A 26,238-nucleotide genomic window follows, 5' to 3' on the forward strand; every position below is an offset into this window, starting at 1 on the left:
AAAAAAGCAAAAAAAAAAATTTTTTTTTTTACCCTAGGGGGCCAGCGAGATAGCACAGCGGGTAAGCTGTTTGACTTGCTTGTGGCCCACCTGGGTTCAATATCCAGCATCCATTATGGTTCCACTAAGCACTGCCAGGAGAGATTCCTGAGAGAGGAGCCAGGAGTACTCCAAGCATTGCCAGATGTGACCCCAAACCAAAAAAATAATAACTTAAAGATAAAGAGTGGGGGCTGGAGCAATAGCACAGCGGGTAGGGTGTTTGCCTTGCACGCGGCCGACCCGGGTTCGATTCCCAGCATCCCATATGGTCCCCTGAGCACCGCCAGGAATAATTCCTGAGTGCATGAGCCAGGAGTAACCCCTGTGCATTGCCGGGTGTGACCCAAAAAGCAAAAAAAAAAAAAAAAAAAAGATAAAGAGGGGCTGGAGCGATAGCACAGCGGGTGGTTAGGGCGTTTGCCTTGCACGCGGCCGACCCGGGTTCAATTCCCAGCATCCCATATGGTCCCCTGAGCACCGCCAGGGGTAATTCCTGAGTGCATGAGCCAGGAATTACCCCTGTGCATCGCCAGGTGTGACCCAAAAAGCAAAATAAATAAATAAATAAAGTTAAAGAAATAAAATTTCTGCCTCATCAGGCAAAATTTTTGTTTTATTTTGGGGCCATACCTGGCAGTGTTCAAGGGCTCACTCCTGGCTCATCATGTGCTCAGATTGAATTTGGTTCAGCTGTGTGCAAGGCAAGTGCCCTTTCTGCTGTGCTGTCACTCAGGCCCCAGCAGGCAAATATTTCATCTCTAATTGTATTGATTTTATTCCTGATGATAGAATATTCTCAACTTCATGTCATTTTTTTTTCTTTGATAATTTTATTCTTTTAAGTGATGGACAGTCTTCAGCAATTCCTGTAGCCAGTATGGAGTTTGCGGCTATTTGTCTCAGAAATGCCTTGTTGTTGTTGCCGGAAGAACAGCAGGATCCAAAACAGGAAAATGGATCCAAAAATAATAGTCAATTAGGTGGGAACCCCGAAAGCAGCGAAAGCGAGACTTGCAGGTATTGGAATCTCCAGCCCTACCCTCTGTTGCACTTCCGCCAAGTCCTTTGGGGTTTTGTTAGCCTGATGCTTTAGATTTCATCTTTGCCTGTATTTTCAAAATAATAATGTTAGTTTCTAAAAGGAAAATAAACCCTACATATTTCTTACCTCTATTTCCATGTATTTCTAGTATTCTAGTAAAAATCAAACTTCATATCAGGGTGGGGAGGATCTTTTTACCTGCCAGGGGCATGTGGATATTTAAACATCATTTTCGAGTCATACAGTCCGGACAGCAGACAGACAAGAAGCCCCTGTGTGTGTACCCTCTCTCGCCAGGACCGGACCACAGGGCTTCACTGGCCTTATGCTTCCTGTGGATGGACATTCCCCATCCCTGATCCCCAGAAATTGGGAGAGTTTATCTAATAATAACTAAGTAAACATGTTAAGTATGAAACACGCTTTGTTCTACATGTAGCACCTTTTATTATCGGGAGGCTCCCTTCGTGCTCAGGACCAGTGCTTGGGTGACCACATGGTATCAGGGATCAAGCCTGGGGCTCCTACTTACAAAGCATGTATTCTAGTCCCTTGTGCCATCTCCCTGGTCCACTCCTGGCACCGTTTTGTTCCGTTTTGGGGCTATACCCAGTGATGCTCAGGGGTTAGTCCTGACTTTGCGCTCAGAACTACTCCCAGTGGTACTCGGAACCAGATGGGATGCTGGGGGTTGAACCCTACCCTTTATACTGTTGCTCCAGCCTGACACGTGGCACTTTTGAAATAAAATTTCCATCCTAGCAATTGTTATTGTAATAAAATACATCTTTCTTACAAAAAAGTTTTAGGGAAAGTGGGATATTTTTGTTTTCTAATCAGAAATTATGTTTCACTCAGTTGATAAATAATTGGAAGATGGATTGATCAATAGATAGATTCCTGAGTACAGAGCCAAGGGCAGTAGCCAGAGTCTGAGCGTCACTGAGTGTGGCCCCAAAACAAACAAACAAAAAAATCAGAGATAGGGAAACAAAGATTTATATTTCATTGTTGGTTTTTGTAAGTAAGATTCTATTTCTCTTTAGCAGTAAGAATCATGATGGAGATAAATTCATCCCAGCTCCACCCTCTTCTCCATTGAGAAAACAGGAATTAGAAAACTTAAAGTGAGTATCTCAACAAATTAGCTATGTTAATGTTGAAGTGAGTGCGTAGTTTTTAGCCTTTCTCTTTTGTTGCTGTTGGGCTTCCAGGGGCCTCACCCTGAAGCTCCCCGCTGAAGGTAGCCTGTGCTGCACCACGAGGCCAGATCCCGGCCCTGTGTTTAATCTTTTATTCTGTTCCTTTCTTGAATTAATACTCTTTGAATGTCGAATGCTTTACCCGTCTTTTTGGTCTTGTGACAGATCATCTAGTTGGTATATAATGCCTTTCCTATAGATTGCTGGGAGTGGGAATTTTTTTCTTAATTTAAAAGGGTCAGAGAGACCATATGAGGTGCCAGGGATCAAACCAAGATGGGACACATGCAAGGCAGGCGCCCTACCCACTGCATTCTCTCTCGCACTCTGGCCTAAGATTTATTTCTGTTTCAGAAGCAAAATGATTTAAGAACTTTGTTAGGAAATACTTCCTTGGGGGCCGGAGAGGCACTGTGGGTAAAGTGTTTTTGCCCTGTATTTGACTGAGCACGTTCTGCCCCCACCACGTCTGGTTCCCCAAGCACCACCAGGAGTAAGCCCTGAGCGCAACTGAGTGTGACACAAAAAAATCTGAGGAATCTGTCAGAACCAGCATCATGGTCATCTCTATGTTGTGATTAGTCAGTTCTTATTTTTTGTTGAATTTCTTTTATCTTGCTTTTTTTTTTTTTCTTTTTGAGTCACACCCGGCACTGCACAGCAGTTACTCCTGGCTCTGCACTCAGGAATTACTCCTGGCGGTGCTCAGGGGACCATATGGGATGCTGGGAATCACCCCAGCCTGGATCAACCGCATGCAAGGCAAACACCCTACCCACTGTACTATCGCTCCAGCCCCATCTTTTATCTTGCTTTTGAAGAAATGAGGAGAGGAGCTAGAGAATTGGTCCAGCAGGTGCTCGCCTTGCACATGGTTGACCGGGATTCAATCCCCAGCACCACATATGGTCCCCTGAGCACTGTTGGATATGACCCCAAAACAGAAAAAAACAAACAAAATGAACATAACAGCAGGTAAGGTGCTTGTCTTGCCCATGGCAAGCCCAGGTTTGATCTCTGGCACCACCAGCTGTTGGCACGCCTGCCTTGTCCAAAAAAAGGACAGTGACAAATTATCAGTAAAATAATGGCAAAACCAAAATGATGAATATAACTTCATTTTTATTTTGTTTTGTTTTGTTTTGGGGTCACACCTGGCTATGCACAGGGGTTACTCCTGGCAGTGCTTGGGGAACCATATAGGATGCTGGGAATCGAATCCGGGTAGGCCGAGTGCAAGGCCAACGCCCTCCCTACTGTACTATCATTCCATCATTCCAGCCCCCTATAACTTCTTTTTTTTTTTTTTTTTTTTTGCTTTTTTGGTCACACCCAGCAATGCTCAGGGGTTACTCCTGGCTTTGCACTCAGGAATTACTCCTGGCAGTGCTTAGGGGACCATATGGGATGCTGGGGATTGAACCCAGGTCGGCCGAGCGCAAGGCAAACACCCTACCCGCTGTGCTATCACTCCAGCCCCTATAACTTTATTATTAAAGAGCAATCAAATCCTAACTTTTTGTTTTGTTGGGGGCAACACCCGACAGTGCTCAGGAACTAATTCTTGGCACTGCACGCAGGGATCACTCCTGGCAGGTTCAGGGACCATATAGGATGCCAGTAATCGAACCTGGGTTAGCCGTGAGCAAGACAGACGCCCTGCCCACTGTACTATTTCTCTGGCCCCAAATCCTAACCATTTAATTGCAGTAATTTCACTATGCTAGGATTCTGTCCTGAGTAGGAATGTGTTTAAAAAAAGAAAAAGCCTTTCTTACCCCATTATCTGTGTGTGTGGTGATGTTTATACTAGCAGTTAATATATTGTTCACACTGTTCTTTACCTTAGTTTCCTCATTTGATTTTGTTGTCTTTAGAGATTGTTCAGAATTAGGTTAAGGCTCTGTTTAAAAGCTTGGGACTTTGTTTTCTTCAGTCTTTTTTTGAGTATGGAGTTGCATTATGTCGGTATGACATACAGTATTTGACAGTTGTACTCAGCTGTTTAAAATGTTTTCATTTAGGGGCTGGAGCGATAGCACAAAGGGTAGGGCATTTGCTTTGCACGCGGCCGATCCGGGTTCGATTTGCAGCATCCCATATGGTCCCCTGAGCTCCACCAGGAGTTATTCCTGAGTGCATGAGCCAGGAGTAACCTCTGTGCATTGCTGGGTGTGACCCAAAAAGGAAAAAAAAAAATTAAATATTTTAATTTAGAGCAGGAGAGAGTACAATGTGTAGAGTGTTTACTTTGCACTCGGGTACCCAGTTTCAATCTGCGCATCCCATATGGTCCCCCACGCACAGCCAGGAGTAATTCCTGAATGCAGACCCTGAATATTGCTGGATATGGTTCAAAACCAAAACAAATTAATAATAATTTAATTTTTTTTTTTAATTCTTGGGCAGTATGTGGTACAGTGAACAGGATGCTTACTTTGCACTTGGCCTACCTAAATTCAATCCCAAGCTTTGCATATGGTTCCCTGGGGACTGCCCATGTGCTCCAAAAACAAAAAAAAAAATCATACTTAAAATATTTTCGTTTTTTACTATTACATATAAAACTGCAGTGAATATTACATTATAGTATTACTAAAGGAACTTCCTAAATCTTTAATGAAAAAAATTCTTGTTCACAGATACTTGAAATTTTTAAGCTTTTTATTCTTAACTGATTTGAGTGAGTACTAATCTTAGGATTGTTTTATTTATACATGGAGCTTAAGTATGTTATCCCATAGTGACAGGCTACATAATTACTGGATTTGGTATTACCTTCTAAAATTGGTAGGAGGGACTGGAGCCATAGTACAGCAGGTAGGGCGCTTGCCTTGTACTTGGCCAGCTCCACTTTGATCCCCGATACCCCATATGGGTTCCTCAGTAACCCCTGAACACAGCCAGATATGGCCCAAAAACTGAAGTAAAGGCTAACGTGGTATGAAAGCTAGGAGTATGAGTGTGCAGAGTTTTGTACTTTTTCATGGTACAACAGCTTTTTCCTTGCAAGGTGCCCTAGTAGTAAGATTTGGCAATTTTCAGATCTTCGGAGAAAATAAAACGACTTCTTTATTTCTGGGGAAAGGGTCTCAGCAGGGAATTCCACCAGAGTGTGAAGGAAAGGTAGGTTCCCTGGTATTTATTATTACCCTTTATTCCTTACAGAAGCAGATGGGAGGAAGGATATGGACTAAGATGGGAGGAGCCTTAGGGTGGCTCTATAAGGAGAGATTGTAAGACCGTGGTGATGGCAACGTGGAGATTGGCAGTGGGGGCAGGAAAGGCGTCAGAAAAGATTTGTGCAGTCATGTTCAAAGCTGTAAAATCTCATGATGCAGATGGGTGTATAAAAGGGCAGACGTGTGGCCTGAGCCAGCCAGAGTGGGAGGGTGTAAGTGTAAGCCTGAGGGTGCTCTGCTAAGATCGCGGGTTTCTTAGACTTTCTCTATTTTTGACCTGAATGCTTGGATGTGATTAGAAGTATGTGTGGCCAGTGTATGGATTTTATGGATTTCATATTTCACCCTTTGTGTTACATTATCTGCGGGATACCAGCGCAAAAGCTCACTCCCTATTTTCCGCTAGCTGATATGTAGGAAGTCATTGTGGCTGCTTCTGGCAGTGACACACAGCTCCTGAGTAGCTTCATGTTTTTTTTCACTTGAACATAATAAACATGGGTTCGAAAATCCAAACTGAGCTAATCATAGCTCTGTTTGTCGAAGGCATGTGTCACTGGAAGCAGTACTGAAATTCTATAATAACAAAACAGCTCTCAGAAAAATATTCTTTTTTTTTTTTTTTTAATTTTCTTTTTTTGGTTTTTGGGTCACACCCGGCGATGCACAGGGGTTACTCCTGGCTCTTCGCTCAGGAATTACCCCTGGTGGTGCTCAGGGGACCATATGGGATGCTGGGATTAGAATCCGGGTTGGCCTCGTGCAAGGCAAACGCCCTACCTGCTGTGCTATTGCTCCAGCCCCTCAGAAAAATATTCTTACAATTAAATAGCAGTTTGTTTCCAGATCAGAACAATTTCTTAGAAATTAAGAGAGGGGCTGGAGCACAGCGGGTAGGGCGTTTGCCTTGCACGAGGCCAACCCAGGTTCAATTCCCAGCATCCCATGTGGTCCCCTTAGCACCGCCAGGGGTGGTTCCTGAGTGCAGAGCCAGGAGTGACACACACACAAAAAAAAGAAAGAAATTAAGAGAGTTTAAATGTGAAGCTCAAATGGCTTAAAAGTACTGATATACTAAATTAGGGAAGACAGTTTATTTGTATCTCACACATAATTGAAAACACGTCATGGCACAGATTAAAAGATAGCTTTAGATCCTGAATCACTCAGAATAGCCATCTATTTCCGGCCCACCCTTCTTTTTTAATATATAAGAAATATCTCGAGGCAGGAGCATAGTACAGCAGGTAAGACCTTTGCCTTGTATGCATCTGACCTGCTTTTGTTCCCTAGCATCCTATATGGTCCTTTGAGTACTGCCAGGAGTGATTGCTCAGTCTAGAGCCGGAAGTAACCCCTATGTATCCCCAGGTGTGTCCCCAAAAAACAGAAGAAAAAATATATATCTTAAGGTCTGGAGAGGTAATGCAGGGATAAGGCGCTTGCCTTGTACACAGCCAATCTGGGTTTGATCCCTGGCACTAATATGAATGCTTTGCAGAGGGACATTGCGTTTGATTCCCACCACTTACAGTCACTGCCTGCCCCTGAGCATTGCTTTTTTAGGGGCATGTCCACAACTCCCCAGAAAATGTTAAACATTTTTGTCTGCTGACAGTTTGTTTTTTTTTTTTAAGACCTTTTCTTTTCTTGGGGCCGGAGCGATAGCACAGCGGGTAGGGCGTTTGCCTTGCACGCGGCCGACCCCCGGGTTCGATCCCCGGCATCCCATATGGTCCCCCAAGCACTGCCAGGAGTAATTCCTGAGTGCAAAGCCAGGAGTAACCCCTGAGCATCGCTGGGTGTGACCCAAAAAGCAAAAAAAAAAAAACTTTTCTTTTCTTGGTGGGGGGTGGAAGGGAGGAGGAGGGAGTACGGGTGGTGGTGTGTTTTGTTTTTGTTTTTTACTATACCCAGTGGTACTCGGGGCTCAGTGGCTACTCCCAGCTCCATACTGGAGAGGGTGGGATGACTCTTGGTGGTGCCAGGGGACCGTGCCATGACAGGAATTGAACCGGGATCCTACTGTATGGAGAGCATGCAACTCAGCACATTGAAAACTCTGTCCAACTCTTTTTTTTTTTCTTTTTTTTTTTTTTTTTTGGCTTTTTGGGTCACACCCAGCATTGCACAGGGGTTACTCCTGGCTCTGTACTCAGGAATTACCCCTGGCGGTGCTCAGGGGACCATATGGGATGCTGGGAATCCAATCCGGGTCAGCTGCTTGCAAGGCGAACGCCCGACCCACTGTGCTATCACTCCTGCCCCTCTTTCCAACTCTTAATGCTCTAGTTTGATGCTTGAAGGAAAGTGATTTTTTTCCCTTTTTCTTCTTCCTCTTTTGTTGTTTTCTTTCCAAGGGTTTGTGTTCCGTGGACCCAGCGTCAACTCCCCCAGTATGTAGAGGAGAGTGGCTTATGTCAGCTCCACAGGGGGTGAGGAGCTGGTGTGTCTGCCCTTGAGGGCTGCTGCTTCCAGTCTGATGAACTGTCAGATCCACTGAGTGGTCTGTAAAGCAGATTAGACAGTGACTCAGGAAGTAGATGGGGGGGTCAACATTTTAGGTAGCAGCTTATCAGAACAAAAGGGTTTCTCCAGGGGCTTGAGTGGATAAGCCTTGCCCAGTTTTTTGTATAGCCAGGCTGCAGGAATGGAGTGTTCATCTCAAGCATAACCAGGCTGCAGCGTGGGGTGTTCATTTCTTAGAGGAAAAAGAGGGTGAGTGCGCGGGTGTTGGGAGGTGAGTTGGAATAGATTGTGAGGCACTCAGGAGGAACATAACTGTTAATCTGCACTCAGCGCAAGGAGACTTACTCAGTACCACTGGCTCTTAGCCTGGATGCCAGCTCCAAATCTTTGCATTTACATGTTTGTGTTTGAATCGAAGGATGACTTTGTTAGGAAAATCTTGCACTCTGTTGTGACTTGATGGGGCAAAGAATTGGGGGGAAAGGTGACAGTTGAGGAAGACAGGTTTTCACCCTGTTGGTGTGGACTTCCTGACATGACTATTCGTCCACCCGAAGTGGCATGTCGGTGGGTGGTGTAGAGAGAGCCCCCAGCTGTGGGAGAGGCCTGGTAGCAGGGAGGCTTGTTCAGACCCCGGCACTGGAGATTGTCTCTCATCTCTGGGTGCCGGGAGCAAGTCGGATTCAGCAAGGTGGCCCAGGAAGGTGGGAGTCGGGGTGCCTGTGGCTCTCATGGACAGTCCTGAAAGCTTTGTCTGCAAATACCTGTTTAACACCTCAGGCAGCTACCGAGTCTCCGGCAGAGACCAAAGATTCAAGCTCCTGCTTTTCAGGAATATGAGGGTTTAGGTTTGGATTTGGTTGTGGGCTACAGCTGGTGGTGCTCAGGGCTCACTCCTGGCTCAGCACTCAGGGGTCACTCTTAGAGCGCTCGGCGTATCTATGGCCTGCCTGGCTTGCCTACATGTGGACAAAAGCCTTAAACCCCTGTGTTATCACTCCAGCCCTGGTTTGAGTTCTGACCCACACCTGCTGGTGTCTGCTTCTGGGTGGGGGTGTTTGGGGGATTGTATGTGTTGTTGGAGATGCAAAATAAGCACCTTAACTGCTCTTGGATCTCTGAGACCCCAATCATCTTTTTTGTTTAAATTTGTTCAGCTGTGTAAAGGGCAATTTCTAGAAGGGCAATTTCTAGTCAGAATTCAGAGACTTCAAAAGCTGGTGATGATATGGTTACTTTCCCCTTAGACTGGAATGATAATCCTTAATTGTATACACACACACACAGTAATTTGTAAACATACCCCAAACCCTCTGTTTTGAGATGGCCATTTGTAACACTCAGGCGTCTGTTTAGCATCAAATCTTTAGCTGGATCTATCTGAATGGAGCTGCTTATTTAGTAGAAAACTGAACAGAAAAAAAAGAAAACAGAATGGAAATTTAGGTTTCTAATAAAACTTAGTTAGAACAGTGTTGGGGCTGGGGAGTTACAGTACAGTAAGTAGGGCACTTGTCTTGCACTTAACTGGTGCAGATTTGATCCCAGACATCCCATATAGTCCCCCGAGCACCACCAGGAGTAATTCTCAGTGCAGAGTCAGGAGTAACCCCTGAGCATCTTGCCAGGTGTGAAAGAGAGGGAGGGAAGGAGGGAGGGAGGGAGGGAGGGAGGGAGGGAGGGAGGGAGGGAGGAAGGAAGGAAGGAAGGAAGGAAGGAAGGAAGGAAGGAAGGAAGGAAGGAAGGAAGGAAGGAAGGAGACATGTATTTTTAGTATTCACATGTATTTATTCTACTTGGTTTATTTTTTCTTGAATATCTTTTAGGATAATCATATCTACATGAATAAAATTCTTCTATATTCTCTTGGCACTTTTGCTTACCGTAAAAGATCTATGTATAGACTTAAGAGGTGCAAAGAAACCTTTTACTTTTAGTAAAATGCCAAATATCTGTAGCAAGAATAACTCTACCTCAGGGCTGGAGCCATAGCACAGTGGGTAGGGCATTTGCCTTGCACATAGCCGACCCGGGTTTGAATCCCAGCATCCCATATGGTCCCCTGAGCACCGCCAGGAGTAATTCCTGAGTGCAGAGCCAGGAGTGATCCCTGTGCATCGCCAGGTGTGACCCAAAAAGAAAAAGAAAAAAAAAGAATAACTCTACCTCAAGAGGCTGAAGGCCCAGAACAGGAGTAAAGCTTTTTGCCTTGTGTCTGATTGACTCAGTTCGTTTCTGCATAGCACATGGTCTGCTGAGAACTACAGACATGGCCTGGATTAGAGAATCGGCTTCTATAGCATCATAGGGTGTTAAAGAAATATCCTACTAACCTTCTCACTCAGCCATTAAATACATGTTTTTTCCTTTTTGGGTCACACCTGGCAGTGCTCAGGGGTTCCTCCTGGCTTAAGCACTCAGGAATTACTCCTAACGGTCCTCGGGACCATATGGGATGTGAGGAATCGAACCCAGGTTGGCTGCATGCAGGGCAAACACCCTGCCCACTGTACTATTACTCTAGCCCCTAAATATATTCTGTCTTATAGCCTAACAAATATACATTTTTGTGGCCAGAGATAGTATAGCAGGTAAGGTGCTTGCCTTGCATGTGGCCAACCCAGGGTTCAATTCCCAGCATCCCATGTGGTCCCCTTGAGCACCACCAGGAAGATTCATGAGCATGTAGCCAAGAGTAATCCCTGAGCAACACCCAATGTTGCCCCAAAACAAAACAAAAAAAATAAGCATGTTGATTGTAATTGTATTTGTTTATTTTGTTAAGGATTGGGTACAATTGAATGGAAGCTAAAGTTTTGGTTGGTTTTGGCTTTGGTTTTGTTTTGGGCCCACACCCAGAAGTGTTTAGCGTTTGTTTTGTTTTCCGTTGTGCTTAGGGATCACTCCTAGTGTTTCTTGGGGGACCATATCCAAACAGGGGTCAGCTATGTGCAGATCAGGGACCTTTATCTCTACACTGTTTTTCTGGCTCCAGGATGTTTAAGATTAATAGGTCAACTGTGCTTCACATGGTCATTCTAGGGGCTGGAATGACAGTACAGCAAGTAGGGCACTTGCCTTGCAAGTGGGCAAGTCGGGTTCAATTCCAGCATCACTTATGGTCCCCCAAACTCTGCCAGGAGTGATCCCAGAATGCAGAGCCAAGAGTAAGCCCTAAGACCACAAGTTGTAGCCCCCAGCCCTCCCCTCCAAAAAAGAAAAAGACCAAAAATAAAGGTGATCTTTTATACATCATTCTGATTTTTTTTTTCTTTTTGGGTCACACCTGGCGTTGCACAGGGGTTATTCCTGGCTCTGCACTCAGAAATTACTCCTGGTGGTGCTCAGGGGACCATATGGGATGCTGGGAATCGAACCCGGGTCGGCCGCGTGCAAAGCAAACACCCTACCCGCTGTGCTACCGCTCGAGCCCCTCATTCTGATTATTTTTGTTGTTTTGGGGCCACACCAGCAGGGCTTAGGCTCAGCAGTCACTCCCAACTGTAGTAATCAGGGATCCGTACTGGGGATGGAACCCAGGCCTCCAGTATACAAAGCGTGCACTCAACTCTTTGAGCCACGCCTTGCAAATTTCTCTCTCTCTTCCTGATGTCTGGTCATTGCCACTGTAATTGTGGAGTTCTTTCTTAGTGACAGTAGAAACACTTTGTGACCCAGGTATTCAGTCCTTCTCATTTGTCTTCCAGGTGCTCCATACTAGCCTGCAGTGCTTACGTGGCTCTGGCTTTGGGTGATAACCTTATGGCCTTGAACCATGCGGATAGACTCCTTCAGCAGCCCAAGCTATCAGGATCTCTGAAGTACGTGTGCCTCTCTCCGTGTCCCTCCCTGGTTGCTACTGTTGGAATGTTTCTGGTTAATTTGTGGTGCATAGTCACTTCTTTTCATTCCCCCAGTGGAATATATATTTGTTATCTAAAGAAAACAACTGACTAAAGCATTTCTTGTCACATTCTCTCTCTGGGTTTGGCTGCATCTCAGCCTGAAATGTGTACTCTTGGCTTTCTCCCCTCTGGAGAAGTCTATATGGGGCTGGGGTTTTGTTTTGTTTTGTTTTTTTGGCTTTTTGGGTCACACCCAGCAATGCTCAGGAGTTACTCCTGGCTCTGCACTCAGGAATTACTCCTAATGGTGCTAGTGGGACCATATGGGATGCTGGGATTGAACCCGGATCAGCCATGGGCAAGGCAAATACCCTCCCCACTGGACTACCACTCCAGCCCCAGACTGGCCTCTTGAACATCTCTCTCTCCTCCCTCCTTCCTTCCCCTTCTCTCCCTCCCTCCCTTCCCTTCACTCCTCCCTTCCCTTCTCTCCCTCCCTCCCTCCCTCCCTCCCTCCCTCCGTCCCTCCCTCCCTCTTCCTCTCTCTCCCCCCCCTCTTTCTCTCTGTCTCTATCTCCTTCCTTCTCTCACTCTCCCCTCTCTCCCTCCCTCTCACTTTTTTTTTTTTTTGTCCCAAATAAAACTTCTACTTGACACACACAAACCTCCTGTATGTGTTGGTGAAATGCATGGAAATTATTTGCGCTGAACGAATATGAGGAGGCAGAAGCTTGGACACTTGGAACTGTCCATTGCCTACACCTGTCAGCCTCTGGACCATGTCACTGAAGCCTTCTTATTAGATACCAGCCCCGAAAAAAGATGAGTCCTAAGGAAAAGGACTCACAAGTTAAGGACTTTGGTCAGCATGATAAATCTGCTTTGTGGAATTCAATTTAAACAGTCAAATGAGGGACTGAGACAGTACAGTGGGCAGGGCATTTGCCTTGCCACTGCCTGGGTTCAATCCCTGTCATCCCATATTGTCCCTTGAGCACTACCTGGTATGGGGGGAAAGAAAGGGAAACGTAGTTACTGGACAAATTCAAGCTCCGATACCGGCTGGTCCTAGACCCTGCTGGGAGCAACCCCCAGGAGCTGAGGTAGTCCCTGGGTATCACTGTGAGGGACCCAAATAGATGAAATTAAAACGTGAAATGTAGGACCAAGATTTGGCTCAGTGACAGAGCACTTGCCTTTCATCTGTCATACCTTGGGTTTGATCCTTGTTATTTTTTATGAAAAAAAAAAAGAGGGGAAAAGAAGTTTTAGGGGACAGAGAGATAGTATTGAGGATAAGGGAATTGTCTTGCAGCAGCCAGCCTAGGTTCAATTCCTAACACCCCAGAGAGTCCCCTGAGCCCTGAGCCCTACCAGGAGTGAACCTTGAGCACAGAGCCAGGTGTAAGCCCAGAGCATTGCCAAATATATGTGTGGGATTTATTTGGGAGATTTATATTGGGGTGACCTTAACTGATTAAGCATTTATTGGCACATTAATAGAGTTAGAGCTAGTTCAAAGATTTGAAATGCATTAAACATAATCTTACTGTACTTTTGGTATTTAAGTGATGAGTTACTTTTTGTTTGAGAATCTATTTTTTTTTTCACTTTGCTTCATTTTAGGTTTTTGGGCCATTTATACGCTGCAGAAGCCCTCATCTCGCTGGACAGAATATCCGATGCCATTACTCACTTGAACCCAGAGAATGTCACTGACGTCTCCTTAGGGATCTCTTCCAACGACCAGGAGCAAGGTTAATGAGGGCACATTCGATCGGAACCAGTCACCATTCACTCTCGTAACTTAGGATGCGTGAGAGTTTAAAGGAGTTCTCTCCCTCTGTCCCTCTCTCTCTTTTCTCTCCCTTCCCCAATACCACACGGTCCCCTAAGCAACACTGGATGTGCCCCCACCCCTCTTCTCCTCCACCAAAAATTAGGTAGATAGATAGATACAGAGATAGATAGATGACAGATGATAGGTGATGGATGGATGGATGGATGGATGGATGGATGGATGGATGGATGGATGGATGGATGGATGGATGGATGTTAAGGGCAGTGTCAAAGGGAAGGAAGGAAGTTCTAGCTCACTCCTCCTTTCAGCTGTATGACTTTGAAGTAATGATTTGCTGTGTAGACCTGGGTGTTGACTGTCCTGGGCTTGAACTCTCGGTCTTGAGGGACTGACAGGGTTAGGCTTCGTTCTGTTGTTTTGGGTCTTAGACCCCACTGTCCTCTTCACTGTTTGCTCGCTCGCTAGTTTGGCCTTTTGCGGTCCCTCGCCTCTGTGGCTGTGGCCTCGGGTTCAGGGCTCCCCCATGCGCCAGGGCCCCGTCACTCAGGCTCCCTGGCAGCCAAGTTCCCCGTGCTGGCTGCGGCGCTCACAGAGCCCTCAGCACCCAGCTCGCCACAGACCGCCGCAGACTCAGGCTCTCACCCGCGCCTGAAGCCACTGACCTCTCCCACAGGACTCGATATTTATCTCTTCTCGGTGATTCTGAAGTTGAAAGGGACTTTTTTAAATTTTTCACTCTGAAAATTTAGTTTACATTAATAGCTAAGGGGGCCAAAGTGATAGCACAGCAGTAGGACACTTGTCTTGCATGTGGCCAACCTGGGTTCAATCCCCGGCATCCCATATGGTCCCTCCGAGCCCACCAGGAGTAACTCCTGAACCATGCTGAGTGTGGCCCCCAAATCAAACAATAGCAAATAAAATGATGACCATTGACTATGATGTAGCTCAGCAACAGGGCACTTGCTGTCCATGTGAGAGGCCCTCGATTTGCCCTCAGAGTAATTCATCGATCATGACTGAACTGGGGTGGGAGAGATAGTACAATGGGTAGTGAGCTTGCCTTTTTCATAGCCAGCCCAGATTTGATCCTCAGCATCCCATATGGTGCCCCAGGTACCACCAGGAGTGATTGCTAAGTGCAGAGACAGGAGTTAATCCTGAGCATCACTGGGTGTTTGGGGCAAAAAAAAAGGTAATTCTGACTAAATTTTTGGGGAAGTGAGGCTGACGTGTACTTGATTCAAGGTTACTTCACTGGGTATTAATGTTTTAATGGGCGGTAGCTTTCTGGTGTCTTTTTTTTTTTTTCCAAACTTTTGGGGTTTGGGCAGGGGTGGGCACCGCACCATACTCAGTAATGTTCAGGGGTTCTTCCTGACTCTGCACTCAGGAATTACTCCTGGCAGTGCTCAGGGGGCCATATGGGAAGTTGAGGATTGAACCCAGGTTGGCTACATGCAAAGCAAGTGCCCTACCCAATGTACTATCACTTCAGCCCTTCTGATGTCTTTTTTTTGGGGGGGGGTCACACCTAGCGATGCACAGGGGTTACTCCTGGCTCATGCACTCAGGGATTACTACTGGCGGTGCTCGGGAGACCATATGGGATGCTGGGACTTGAACCTGGGTCAGCCTCGTGCAGCGCCCTACCCGCTGTGCTGTCGCTCCAGCCTTGTGATATCTTTTGCTAGAGTCCCCACACATGAAAAATAATACTGTGACCTAGTGCCATGATAGTGGACTTCCATTCCCTAAAGCAGACTTTGGGGCCGGCGCATAGTACAGTGGGTAGGGTGCTTGCCTCGCACATAGCCAACATAGGTTTAATCCACAGTCCCCCGTGTGTTTCTCTGAGCACCACCAGGGGTGGATCCCTGAGCACAGGGCCAGGAATAAGCCGGAACATGGGTGGGCCCCACCCACTCGCCACCCTCCTGCCCCCCCAAAAAAATAAAGAAAAGAGACTGTGTTGTTCTACCTCCTTAGATGTCTTTTCTTCTCTGCGTAGGCTCAGAGAAAGGTGACAATGAAGCAATGGAATCCTGTGAGTAAGAAGTTTTACAGAGACTTGGGTAGCCTGGCTGTATCCCCCGAGGTGAAGGCTGCCGCCAGCTCCTTCGTTGCTCCCCCGTCGCTCTGTGCTGAGCTGGGCGGCTCCTGGGCGGGCAGGGGACTGGGTCGCTCCTTAGCCCTTGGCCATTCTTCTTCACTCATGTCCATACTGTTTCACCGCAGCCGGAAAACGGGCCCCTCAGTGCTACCCCAGCTCTGTTAACTCTGCCAGGACTGTCATGCTGTTTAACCTGGGCAGCGCTTACTGTCTGAGAAGCGAGTACGACAAAGCCCGCAAGTGTCTCCACCAGGTGAGTTTGGAGGGCACAGAGCCAGACCGTCTTGTCAAAGGGCTGGGCAGGGAGGCCAGAGGGCCGAAGCATATGTGCTCTCCTGTGGGAGGCCTGACTTCGATCCCGAGCACCACACAGCTCCTCAGGTACCCCGGAGTGTGTGTGTCACCCCTCCCAAAAAAAATAAGTGACAGTTTAGAATTTATGGTTTTGGGTTTTTTATGGGGTTTGTTGTTTTCTTTTCGTTCTTTTTCTTTCTTTATCTTTGTTTTTTGGGTCACTCCTGGTGATGTTGAGGGCTTAGTCCTGAATCTGCACCCAGGGGTCACTCCTGGCGGTGCTTGGGGGCCATACAGGGTACGGGGATCAAACCCAGGTTTTCTGCATGTAAAGCTACTGCCCTACCCATAGTGCTGTACTATCTCTCTGGCCCCAGTTTTTTGTTAATTTGCTTAAGACTTCTGGTTAGAACATTAAACATGAAAGTATTACTTTGCAACCTTAAAATTGTTTTTATTTAAAAAAAATTGTTGGGGCTGGAGTGATAGCACATTGGGTAGGGCGTTTGCCTTGCACGCGGCCGACCCGGGTTCAAATCCCAGCATCCCATATGGTCCCCTGAGCACCGCCAGGGGTGATTCCTGAGTGCATGAGCCAGGAGTGACCCCTGTGCATCGCCGGGTGTGACCCCAAAAAAAAAAAAAGCAAAAAAAATTGTTTTTATAAGGTTGACAATTGATTATAGTCGCCTGAACTTACAGGAGAATTGTTTTCTGATTACTTATATTAAAATTTCACAAGATATGAGGATAATATGGGGACACTGGTGGAAGATGTGATGTTGGAACATTATATGCATAAAACCCTTTTGTTAACAATATTGTAAATTACATTGCCTAAAATAAAAGCATTTTATTTAATTTTTGGTTTGGGGCCATTCCTGATGGGGCTCAGGGGACTATATGGGATGCTGGGGATTGAACCCATGTCAGCCATGGGCAAAGTAAGCTCTTTACCTGCTATCCCTGGCTCCCCAAAGTAAAAACATTTTTAAAAATATAAATATCTTTGATTTTAAAAAAAATTAAGGGGCTGGAGCGATAGCACAGCAGGTAGGACGTTTGACTTGCACGCGGCAGACCCGGGTTCGATTCCCAGCATCCCATATGGTCCCCCAAGCATCACTGGGTGTGATCCAAAAAGGAAAAAAAAAAGTTCTAAAAAATTAATTTAAAATTCCCCCCAAAAGATTGGAAACCATCTAATTAAGGATCCCTTAAGGGGTTGAGGGTGTGACTCAGAGTTAGAGCTTTTCAAATATGATGAGGCCCTTGAGTTCCATTTCCTGGCCTTGCCAAAAAAGAGTTTACAAAAATAGTATCTTTTAGAAACCAAATCAGTAGTACAATGAGTAGGACATTTTCCTTGCATGTATCCAACTCAGGTTTGATCCCTGATACCACATAAGATCCCTGGTTCCCGCCAGGAGTGATCCCGGAGCACAGATCCAGGAGTAAGCCCTGAGCACTGCCAGGTGTGGCCCAAAAACCAAAAACAGTACTTTCAGGGACCAGAGATCCAGTACAGCAGGCAGGTTGCCTTGTGGCGCATGTGTCTGATCCCCAGATTCCAAGATTTCAAAAGTCAGTACAAAAGAAATTCCTCTTGGGGTCAGAGTAACAGTATAGCAGGTGTTGGCCTTGCATGCACCTGACTGATGGTCCATCCCTAGCACCCCATGTGGTCCTCCAAACACCACTAGAAATGGTCCCTGGGCACAGAGCCATGAGTGAGCCCTGAACACAGCGAGATGTGGCCCAAAAGCCAAAAAAGAAAAATTCCCGAGTCACAGAGATGTAGAGCACTTGCCTTGCACGCGGCCAACCTGGGTTTGATTCCCAGCATCCCATATGGTCCTCTGAGCACACTAGGAGGGATTCCTGAGTGCAGAGCTAGGAGTAACCCCTGAGCACTCCCAGATGTGGCCCCAAAACATATATGAGTAAGAGAGAAATTCTCTTGTACTAAAGAAAATTGGTTCTGGAGGCTGGAGCGATACTGCATGTAGAACACTTGCCTTGCACGCAGCCAACCCACGTCCAATCCCCGGCTTTCCATATTGTCCCCTGAGCCCCACCAGGAGTGCTACCTGAGTGCAGGGCTGGGAGTAAGCCTTGAGTGCTGCCAAGTGTTGCCCCCAAAAGGAAAGAAACCTGGTTCTGTGGAACTGAACCAGGAAACTGAACCAGTCTGTCCCAGGAAAGACTGACTGGACTCTTTGCGTCCCCGCCTGCTCCTGAGGAGCCATGCACGGGCAGGGTTCTAGCAGCCGCCACCACCAGCCTCAGAAAGAAAGGGGCAAACCCCTGGGAGGGCTGTTAGTGCAACGGGAATAAGAGAGTAAATAAAGTGGAAGCGCTGGGCTCCTGACCCTGTGAACCATCCTGTTAGGAGATGCCTTCCACTAACGGCAAATGAAGGTCATGCATGGGTTTTGCAGAACAGCTAGAGGGATCATCTAGAAAATTTGTGAAAATAGTATCTCTAACAGCAGCTCATGAGGAGATGAACTTCCCTGATTTGTCAGGGTGACTGGAATTGAAATTGGATCTAATCCAAAACATGGCTGCTTCAGGAAATTTTCTTGCTATGAAGGCAAACTTATATCTGGAAGTAATGAGGCTTAGCATGTGGAGAATAACGGTGGTATTTTGTCAGCTTTGTGGCTTCAGGTTGGCATTTCTGATCCCAGATCAGGGAAGTGAGTGACTAGCCAAGAAAATGTGCTCAGGGCTGGAGCAGTAGTATAGTAGGGAGGGTGTTTGCCTTGCACATGCCAATCCGGCATCGGGCACTGGCATCCCTTGTGGTCCCCTGAGCACCACCAGTAGTTAATTCCTGAGTGGAAAGCCAGGAATAAACCCTGAGCATCACCAGGTGTGGCCCAACCCCCCCCAAAAAAAGAAAAATAGTGTTTGATTTTTCATGGGCGTTGGCACATGAGACAAGTAGGAGTTGCACTGCTGCCGGTGCTGTGTATGTAACAGCCTCACGAGTGTGGCGGGTGGGCCTTCGGCTCTCTAGTCTCTGTGTACCGGCCAGCTGAGGGTCTGCTCAGCAGGTGGTCATGGCAGCTGCTTCACCCAGGGAAACAGATGGGGTCAGGCCTGGTTTGGAGTCTGAGGGGGTTTTGTTTTGGTCCCTTGGTTTTTAGGTTAATCCCGTAGCGGGACCTTTGTTAATTGGGAGGCCCCCCTGCCTGGGGGAGCAGAACAATGATGGGAAGAGTTGGCCAGGGCTCTTGAGTAGCCGTGTCCACCACTAACCATTCTCAGCAGCCAGGAAGCGAAATGCTGGAAGGTCTTCGAAAGTGACCGCTGCGCATTCTTCTGTTTTCGAAAAACTACTGGCTCTGGCCAGTGCCCGGAATAATACGGGGCCTGTTAGCCAGAGGGCAAGAAAATGGAGGTGGTGATATCCACAAATGATACCTAGATGGTCTTGCATCTATAAAATTAGGCCTGGAAGTATCAAATGTCACTTTCTGAGAGCCAAAGAGACAGTACTGCGGGGAAGGCACAGCCGGCCCGGGTTCCGTGTCTGGCAGCTACACGCTCCCAAGCTCCCTGAATGCAGAGCACGAGGAGGCCCCAAGTACCTCCAGGTGGCACTTTTGTAGGAGGACACGTTTCTGGCACGATGAAGGGAAGAAGCTGAGCTTCTCAGAAGCATGAGCCTTGACACGAGAGACCCCGAGGCAGGCTGGTGGTGAAGAGGTGTCAGTGACTACAGAGCTTAGCCACAGAGCCAGCAGCACTCAGAGTGCGGGATCCGAGCAGTAGCAAGCGGACTAAACATGGCCTGTCAGGAGGCGGGCTGGGGCAGAGCGCTGGTAGGGGAGGGTTGACACTGAAGCTGAACTATGCCTGCTGTGTGAATAAGTTTGCAAATCATGGTACCCAAATTAAAAATGGAATATTTTTTTTTTTAAGAGGGCCCAGGGCCAGAGAGATAAATCAGCGGCTAAGGTGCTTTCCAGCCGACCAGGTTAGACCCCTGGCACAACATACAGTCCCCCAGGGGCTGGAGTGATAGCACAGCGGGTAGGGCGTTCGCCTTGCACGCGGCCGACCCAGGTTCTATTCCCACCATCCCATATGGTCCCCCAGGCACTGTCAGGAGTAATTCTGAGTGCAGAGCCAGGAGTAACCCCTGAGCATCGCTGAGTGTGACCCAAAAAGAAAAAAAAAAAAAAAACATACAGTCCCCCAGGCCTTCCAGACATCATCCCTGAGCACAGAGCCAGGAGCAACCCTCGAGCACCACCAGGTGTGACCCAAAAACAAAACGAAAAAAGTAAAATGACATAGTACAGAACAAAATGTTCAAGTAGCCTTTTAGGGTTTTGTTTTTCTTATGTACCTTGTGCTGGAATGGTATTGAAATTGAAATAGCATTATTAGAGGATGTTTTTGCTGTTATGGAGGAGGTTGGGGTGGAAGTTGTGCCCAGCTATATTCAGGGCTTACTGTTGTGTTCAGGATCAGTGTTCAGGTCAGTGTTATTTTATTTGGAAAATAAAGTGCTGTTTTAGGGCCAGGGAGTTCCTCAAAAGGCTGGACGTATGCCTTGCCTACAGGAACCTAGTGTTTGGTCTCCGCATCACATGGTCTCCTGAGCACTGCCAGGAACAAACCCCACTCACCACTGGGTATCACCCAGAAAACAAAACCTAAAGAAAAAATTGGGGGCCAGAGCAGTAGTACAGCCAGCAGGGCACTCGCCTTGCACATGGCCGACTCAGGTTCAATTCCTGGCATCCCATATGGTCCCCTGAGCACTACCAAGAGTGATCCCTGAGCATTATTGGGTGTGACCAAAAAGTCTAAATAAATAAAATTGTACTGTTTCAGGCCTTACAAGAGGGGACTGAATGTGGTTATGGTCTAGATTACCTGCTTTATGTTCAAATTCTTATTCCTGATATTGGGAGCTTGCAGTTGAGTTGCTCCCAAGGAAAACAAAGTGTCATGCAGACTCTTGATAAAGATGCGGTGGTGTCCTAATCAGAGAGAGAGAATGAAAGGGAATACCCTACCATAGTGGCAGTTTGGGGTGGGGGGAGACAGGACTGGGGAGGGTGGGAGGGACGCTGGGTTTACTGGTGGTGGAGAATGAGCACTGGTGAAGGGATGGGTTCTCAAACTTGGTATGGGGGAAACGTGAGCACAAAAATGTATAAATCTGTAACTGTACCCTCACGGTGATTCACTAATTAAAAATTTAAAAAAAGGGGCTGGAGCAATAGCACAGCGGGTAGGGCGTTTGCCTTGCACGCGGCCAACCCGGGTTCTAATCCCAGCATCCCATATGGTCCCCTGAGCACCGCCAGGGGTAATTCCTGAGTGAAGAGCCAGGAGTAACCTCCTGTGCATCGCCGGGTGTGACCCAAAAACCAAAAAAAAAAAAAATTAAAAAAAAAAAAGATGCGGTGGTGTCCATGATTCAGAGCCACCAGTGGGGACCAGAGATACAGCACAGAGGGTAAGGCACTTGGCTTGCTTGCTACCCCTACAAGGCTCCAAAGGCCCCCCAGAAATAAGCCCTAAGCACTTCAGGGTGTGCCCCCCTCCTCTCAAAAAAAAAAAAAAATGGAGCACCACAGGGCTTCTGGAAAGAGCAGAATGTGCTAATCGGAGGTTTCGTCCCGGAACCCTCTGGATTCCTGAGCACACCAGAGTAGCCTCCAGCACCACTGCCCGTGCATCCCCCGTGCCAGAGGAAGGGAGCAGAGCCGTCAGCAGGCAGTGGCACAGCGCCAGCCTCTGAGCCAGGCCGGGAGCAGCATGCCTTCCCCAGCACTTCCGAACCGGCCCCCAAGTAAAACCGGAAGAAAAAAGCTGGGCTGGAGCTATAGCCAGTGCATAAGGCACTTGCCTTGCACGCAGACGACCTGGGTTGACTCCCTGGCACCACACGTGGTCCCCCAAGCCCTGCCAGGAGTGATTCTTGAGTACCACTGGATGTGACCCCAAAAGTGAAAAACAGCCTTTCTTTGATTAAGAATTTGTTATGGATCAGCTTGATCAATGGCTGAATAAATAGCAGTACTTATATATTTGAAAAAAAGAAGAATTTGTTATGGACCAAGGAGAGGACAGATTTGGAAGCCTGGAGCACGGACTGCTAGTGAGAGCTCCAGCCTCACTCCCTCACCTGGCACCACCATCAGGAGGGACCCACCCGCGCAGCACCTGGGAGTGGCCCCTTCTGGGTGTGACCTCCCTTTCAGTCAAAAAAAAAAAAATATATATATATATGCATATATATATATATATATACACACACACACACACACACACTTACATACATATATATGGATTGGGGATATAGATCACTAGTTTTTTTACATTTATGAAGCCATAAACAAGCACGAGTAACTCCTTTGAATTAGGCCAAGACAACTGAACATTTAACTGAGTGTCAAGTTTGATTGTGATGGGTTATGACAAGGCTGCCGCAGGCCCCTGGAGAGGTTGAGCGGGGAGAGCTTGAAAACAATTGGGGCTGGAGAGAAGTTCAGCGGATAAGGCATTTATTTGCCTTGCACATGGCTGACCTTGATTCGATCCCTGGCACCATATGGTCCCCAAGCACTGCCAGCAGCGATCTCTGAGTGCCGAGCCAGGAGTAACCCCTGAGCATTGCTGGATATGGCCCAAAAACAAATCTTTTTCTTTCTTTCTTTCTTTCTTTCTTTCTTTCTTTCTTTCTTTCTTGGAAAAAATTGTCATTAACTGTTGTTCCTTTTTTCTTTTTGCGTTACTTGGAGTTATCTTAAGATTGAATTTTCGGGGCTGGAGCGATAGCATAGCGGGTAGGGCATTTGCCTTGCACGTGGCCGACCTGGGTTCGAATCCCAGCATCCCATATGGTCCCCTGAGCACCACCAAGGGTAATTCCTGACTGCAGAGCCAGGAGTAACCCCTGTGCATTGCCAGGTGTGACCCAAAAAGCAAAAAAAAAAAAAGAAAGAAAGAAAAAGATTGAGTTTTCATGAGTATATTTTGTTTGTTCTGAGCGAAGGCGGCTTCAATGATCCATCCTCGGGAAGTGCCCCCCGAAGCCATCTTACTGGCAGTGTACCTTGAGCTGCAGAATGGTGAGTGAGCCTCGCTGGGGCCTAATGTTTCTCCCCGGAGGGGAAAGCTCAGTGCTGGAGACTTGCTTTGCGCCGATGAGGCCCTGGGCTGGATCCCTGGTGGGGGGCGGTGCCGGGCAGAAATGGGAATTCTGACATCTGTTAAAGACAGGAGCCTTCAGATTCTTCTGAACAAAAAAGGGAGGGACGGTGAGATGATTCAGGAGGCTGAGGGCCCACACCTAGGGCCGTGCTCAAGGTTCCCATTGCCGGGCCAGCGGGGGGGGCGGGGGGGCACAGGGACGGAATCCAGTGGTAGAGCATTTGCTTGTCCCACCTTCTTAAATCAGAGCTCTCTGTGCTCCTGGGACAGGACGCCAGCCGCCAGCCTCCATCTGGGAGAGGGGCCCGCAGTTGGCCGGGTATGGTGGTTTTGTCGTCTGCCGTTTCGTAATAGGATGTGTTCTTACAGGTAACACCCAGCTGGCCTTACAGATCATCAAAAGGAACCAGCTGCTCCCCGCAGTGAAAACACTCTCTGAAATGAGAAAGAAGCCAGTGTTTCAGCCCGTCCACCCGATCCAGCCCATCCAAATGCCAGCATTCACTGTACAAAGAAAGTGATCTTTTCTAGGTTCCTCACGGAAAACTGTTACCTGAGACCCAGGGGAGTGTTCACAGGCCTTTTCAGTTGTATCAGAGCAAAGTGAATAAAGAATGATGACTGCGAGGTTCAAAGGCACAATTTTGAATCAATTCTAACCCCTGATTTTTTTTTGCCAGAAGCTTAAAATTAAGGATGCACAAATCCATTTCAGTCTGTTTTTCTCTAATCTTGTCTTTAATCTTTACTATTAATTTTGAATCATTATACAATGTATTTGTGTCATGGGCAATTAAAACATGGTCTTACCAGAACTCTGTTGTATAATACATTTTCTTATAACTATTGTTTTTCTGGATTTTTGGTTTTATTCATTTCTATTGGTTTTGGGCCACACATGTAGGGCTTATTCCTGGCTCTGTGCTCAGGGAGCACCCCTGAGAGGCTCAGGGGTCCAAAGGGGGTGCCAGGGATCAAACCCAGGTCAGCTGCATGCAAGGCAAATGCCCTCCCAGCTGTCCTATTGCTCCAGACCCCTCCTGTAACTAACTGTATCATCTGAGATTTTGTGTGTTCCATTTTGGGGGGCGTGGAAGGATAGTGGTTGGCACCACATTCAGTGATGTTCAGGGACATTTCTAGTGTTCAGGGGTCACTATTGGCTGCAGTTCCGGGCATCAGACTGGGGTTGGCCACATGTAAGATAAGCTTACCTCACCCTGTACTCTCCAGCTTTGGTGTTCTAAATTTTGCCATTGCTTTTTGCTGTGCCAGGGATAAAATTCTGGGTCTCATACAAGCTCACCATGCTCTCTCCCACTGCTCTCTAGCCCAACCCTGAGATAAACATTTGAAAATTTGACAGGAACTGGAGAGATAGTTCATGCATTCATTACCATCCATGCGGTGCACCCGAGTTCTATCCTGGGGACCCCAAATACCGCCCCCAGTCCCTGCCAGGAATGATCTCCGAGCACTGCCAAGTGTAGCTCAAAAACAAACCAAATTGACAGGGCTGGAGAACTAGCACAGCAAGTAGGGCACCTGCCTTACATAGGGCTAACTCTGAACACCACTGGGTAAGGACATACCTCCCCCACCCAGGGCCTTCCCCTCCCCCCAAGTAAAAATGAGAGGAGCCAGAGAAGTAATGCAAAGGCCTGAGAACGTGCTTCATGTATGAGAGGATGGGGGGGTTGAACCTTAGCGTCTCATGGTCTCCCAAGTACACCAACAGTTACCTCCAAGTACCTCCAAAGCATGGCCCCAGAACCTAAAATACAAAGTATGTCTTGTAGATTGATCAGTTTCCCATTTAGGACTATCCCTTGCTGTCTCTGTCCCCATATTCTGGGGGCCTTCCTGGCCGTACTTACAGCTGTTCCCTGAGTTCTCTCGGACACAGTCCAGGCAGTGCTCTCTGGGGACCTTGTGCTGGGGAAGCAACCGCAGGGCCCCCTCAGTCAATCCCTGGTGGCTGGCGTGTGGCTCACTGGCAGAGCCACACATATATGAGTGCATATATGAGACCCTGGGTTTGACTCCCAATACAGCATGGTGCCCTGAGCACGGCTGGGAGTGCTCCTGAGCACGGCTGGGAGTGCTCCTGAGCACTGAGCCAGGAAAAGCCCCAAAGCACTGCCAAGGTGTGCTTCGAAACAGGAAAAAAATCTAAATAAACTTTTTTGTTGATAAAGTAACAAATTGCTTTCATTTTTTCCCGCCGTTTCTTATTTCCCGATGACCTGCTGTTTGTCAGGTCATCCTCTCTGCTAGCTCACGTGATTCTAACTATCCTAAAGGCTTCTGGTTTTCGTGTCAGCGTCCAAGTTAGTGCTCTGCTGAGCTGTGCTCGCCATCCCTTGCTAAAGAGTTTTAATTGCGGGTTTTAGAGGTGGCACAGACGGTGCCCGGGAACTGCTTACTCCCCACTCGAGCTCAGGGCTCACTCCCAATTGAATCCGGAGCCTCTGCGTGGACGTGTGTCCACTCGGGCCCTTTGAGTCATCTCTCTGGCTCCACTAAAAGGTTGGGTTTTGTTTTAAGATTTTTTTTTGGGGGGGGTCTCGGGCCAGCGGGGAAGTACACAGTAGCGATGCTCAGGGGTTACTCCTGGCAGGCTCTCGGGACCATATGGAAGGTGGGGTCAGCCATGTGCAAGACAGACGCCCTACCTGCAGTACTATCTTTCCAGCCCCTCCACTAACAGGGTTTAGCCTTTCGTTCTTATTTGGGGGCCATACCCAGCGGTGCTAAAGGTCTCGGTCTGCCTCAGAGCTCTGGGGACCATGTGCCAGGGACAGAACCTGCACTTCCTGTAGGCACAGCCCATTCTCGGCCTCTGAGCTTTCCACGGGCACAGCCCACACAGTCACTGAGCTCCCCACAGTCATAGCCCACCTCGGCTACTAAGCTCCCTTCAGCACCCTAGAAGGTTACATTTTTAGTTTGGGGGCCAAAGCAGTAGTCCAGCAGATGGGTGCTCGCTTTGCATGCAGTCACCCTGATTTAATTTCCCAGTATCCCATAAGGTCCCCTGAGCACCGCCAGGAGTGATCCCAG

The 26,238-nt window shown here is 47.6% G+C and overlaps 1 protein-coding gene across 3 annotated transcripts in view; it reads left to right on the forward strand.

The window, feature by feature from the left end:
* The window catches only part of CNOT10 (CCR4-NOT transcription complex subunit 10), a 60,476-nt gene extending 35,158 nt beyond the window's left edge, over positions 1–25,318 (forward strand). For 2 of the 3 annotated variants that reach the window (XM_055136133.1, XM_004603851.3), the window contains exons 12-19: positions 886–1,059; positions 2,131–2,211; positions 11,645–11,758; positions 13,409–13,539; positions 15,595–15,630; positions 15,822–15,949; positions 23,018–23,093; positions 23,545–25,317. In XM_055136133.1, coding sequence (XP_054992108.1) covers positions 886–1,059; positions 2,131–2,211; positions 11,645–11,758; positions 13,409–13,539; positions 15,595–15,630; positions 15,822–15,949; positions 23,018–23,093; positions 23,545–23,696 — 892 coding nt within the window. In that variant the 3' untranslated portion in view covers positions 23,697–25,317. Of the gene's footprint in view, positions 1–885; positions 1,060–2,130; positions 2,212–11,644; positions 11,759–13,408; positions 13,540–15,594; positions 15,631–15,821; positions 15,950–23,017; positions 23,094–23,544 lie in introns of all 3 variants that reach the window. The other variant, XM_055136132.1, reaches the window with a different exon arrangement.
* The last annotated feature ends 920 nt before the right edge of the window (positions 25,319–26,238 follow it).

Source organism: Sorex araneus, chromosome 4 (genome assembly GCF_027595985.1).
Source record: "Sorex araneus isolate mSorAra2 chromosome 4, mSorAra2.pri, whole genome shotgun sequence".
NCBI classification, from domain to species: domain Eukaryota; kingdom Metazoa; phylum Chordata; class Mammalia; order Eulipotyphla; family Soricidae; genus Sorex; species Sorex araneus.